General features: G+C 49.8%; 1 protein-coding gene across 1 annotated transcript; it reads left to right on the forward strand.

Annotated features, from left to right (window-relative positions):
• The first annotated feature begins 357 nt into the window (after positions 1-357).
• Positions 358-1,017, forward strand: LOC117807303 (putative claudin-24). Its single transcript, XM_034676541.1, has one exon. The coding sequence runs from the start codon at positions 358-360 to the stop codon at positions 1,015-1,017; it is 660 nt and encodes a 219-aa protein (XP_034532432.1).
• The last annotated feature ends 1,501 nt before the right edge of the window (positions 1,018-2,518 follow it).

The following is a 2,518-nucleotide window of genomic DNA, read 5'->3' on the forward strand; positions in this document are numbered from 1 at the left end:
CCTGTCTGCACATCATTTCCTCCCATGTGGCGTCTAACCGTCTCTGCCCCTGCTGCCCATTGGCACAGCAGCCGGAGCAGGAGGACCCTGAAGGGGGAGGGCCGATCGAGCCCCCCTCTCCTCCCTGCAAACTGAAGATGTGAGCTCCTCTGAGTGTTTGTGAACGAGCTGCAGAGCCTGTGCGGTCAACTCTAATTATCAGGTGTTGTGAGCGGCCTCTCCGACTCAAGAAGAAGACGAAGAAGAAGAGGAAGAACAAGAAGAAGAAAAAGAAGAAGGACTCTTGTGGCTCTGTGAAGCGTGGAGGCCAAAGAGAGAGAGAGAGAGGAAGAGAGAGGAAGAGAGTGAGAGGGGAAGATGGACACATGCGCCTGCGCTTTGGAGCTGCTGGGGATGCTGGTGTACGTTGGAGCATGGCTGTGTGCTTTAGCCACCACCATCCTCCCACAGTGGCTCACCATGTCCACGGCTCTGCTGCCCGTGGAGAGCTACGAGCTGGGCCTGTGGGAGACCTGCGTGGTGCAGGACGTCGGGGGGATGGAGTGCAGGTCATACGACAGCCTGCTAGGCCTCTCCGGTGACCTCAAACTGGCCCGCATCCTCATGTGTGCCTCCCTTACCGTGGGCATGCTGGGAATGCTGGTGGCCATCCCTGGACTCTACCTGGTGAACAGCTGCAGGGAGCACGGAGGCTACAGGACCAAGAGGACTTTGACCATCATCGGAGGCGTGTTAGGGATGGTTTCTGGAGTTCTGTGTCTGATCCCCGTTTCCTACATGGCTCATATAGCCGTCATGCATTTCTTTGACGATAAAGTACCTGATGTGGTGCCTCGGTGGGAGTTTGGTGATGCTCTGTTCTGCGGCTGGGCGGGAGGGTTCCTGCTCATCGTGGCCGGGCTGCTCCTGGTCACATCCTGCATGTGCTCACAGGTGGAGGATGAGCCGGTGCTGCAGAGGAGACAACAGCTCACGAGAGCAGAAGTGTCCTTCAGGAAGCACTCAGAGTACGTTTAGAGGACGAATCATAGAAGCATAGAGACTGAAACACAACAATCACCGGTAGAGCTGCACTCCAATCTGCTTTCAAATAATGATGTAAATATCAGAAACTACATCCAGTGTTAGGGGTCGCTTCATCTCGTGTGCAGAAGTGGATCAGATGTTTGTAAATCACTGGAGAAGAGACCTTGTAGAGAACAAGTTGCAGCTGCACAATCCAACATCACACTTCCAAAGAAGCCGCTGTGAGCAGTAACAGTTTTATAAATGTATCTTTGTATTCCTCATTTTCAGGATCTTTCTCCCGTCAGTGCCTAAACTGAACAGAATGTCACGTTAACCCGTTTCATGGGACACATTAGCTTTTTTCAAAATGCTGTGATTGTAACTTATTTTGAACTCTTAAAACATAGGAAAAGCACAAGTTGTTCTGTGCGTGCTTCTATGCTGTTTTTCTGCAGCACATTCAGATGATTTATATAAATAATTATACAGAAACACTGCACAGAAGTTGTCTTTTTTTCTTCTCATGGTGTGATTCCTGTTCAAAAAATGTCAAATACAGTATTTTATGTTCATTGTTGGTGGGTGTTTGTGCAGGATATGAAGACATTTGTCTTTGGTTATGTCAGAGGTTGACAAACGTGGCTGCTCTTTTTCTTTTCCCTTCAACCTAGGACCTATTTTGGTCTGAAGTTGTCCCTGGTGGCTTTGAAAGCAGACCACAAGCTGAGCAGGAGGAGGAGGAGGAGGAGGAGGAGGAGGAGGAGGAGGAGGAGGAGGGTTATGGCGAGCTGAAAACAAGCGTCTCAGTCCGTCAGGTGTGTGCGGCGGTGGAAACTCAGCTTGAGACTAATTCCATCAGATTTCCTGGTCGCTCGCTGAGCTAAGCTGTGTTTAATGAATGCTCTAATGGGCAGCGTGTACTGTGAAGAATGCTGAGCAGGTTGCCCTCGGCGGCTCCCGCTTTGACATAATTACACAAATTTGGCAAGGTCAGAGGGCGCCGCTGCTCTCTGCCCTGCAGACCTGTCTGTATCAGTCACACACACACAGGTACAGTGACGTGTTACAGGATGGTTTCTAACCTTTATGTTCTTATGACTTTCCCTGCAGTCAGCACTTATAGAGTGAAGTTAATGAGTCATAATGATGCTGTCACTGTTACATATGTGCTCTTAAAGAGCTCAGGACATGACAGTGTTGGTTTTGAGGATATAAGAAGTGTTTTAGTTGTAGCGGATTGAAAGGCGTCCTCCCATCGTCTGATGCAGGCTGCAGAGAGGGAGGGCCGCCATCTCCCAGTGTGAGGGCAGAAATCAGCAGGGGAGGAAAGAGAAAACAACTGCAGAGATGTTCTTTTGGATTACAGTAAGCGTGTGTGTGCAGAGAGGGCCGGAAAGTGCGGTAACACAGAGGAAATGTCTCCTTCTCAGGATGTTTGAAAGAATCTGAGTGAAAACAAACGAACAAACCTGATCTGAGCGCCCGATAAGCTCACAGCGCAGAAGATGAA

Source organism: Notolabrus celidotus, chromosome 2, assembly GCF_009762535.1.
Source record: "Notolabrus celidotus isolate fNotCel1 chromosome 2, fNotCel1.pri, whole genome shotgun sequence".
NCBI lineage: Eukaryota > Metazoa > Chordata > Actinopteri > Labriformes > Labridae > Notolabrus > Notolabrus celidotus.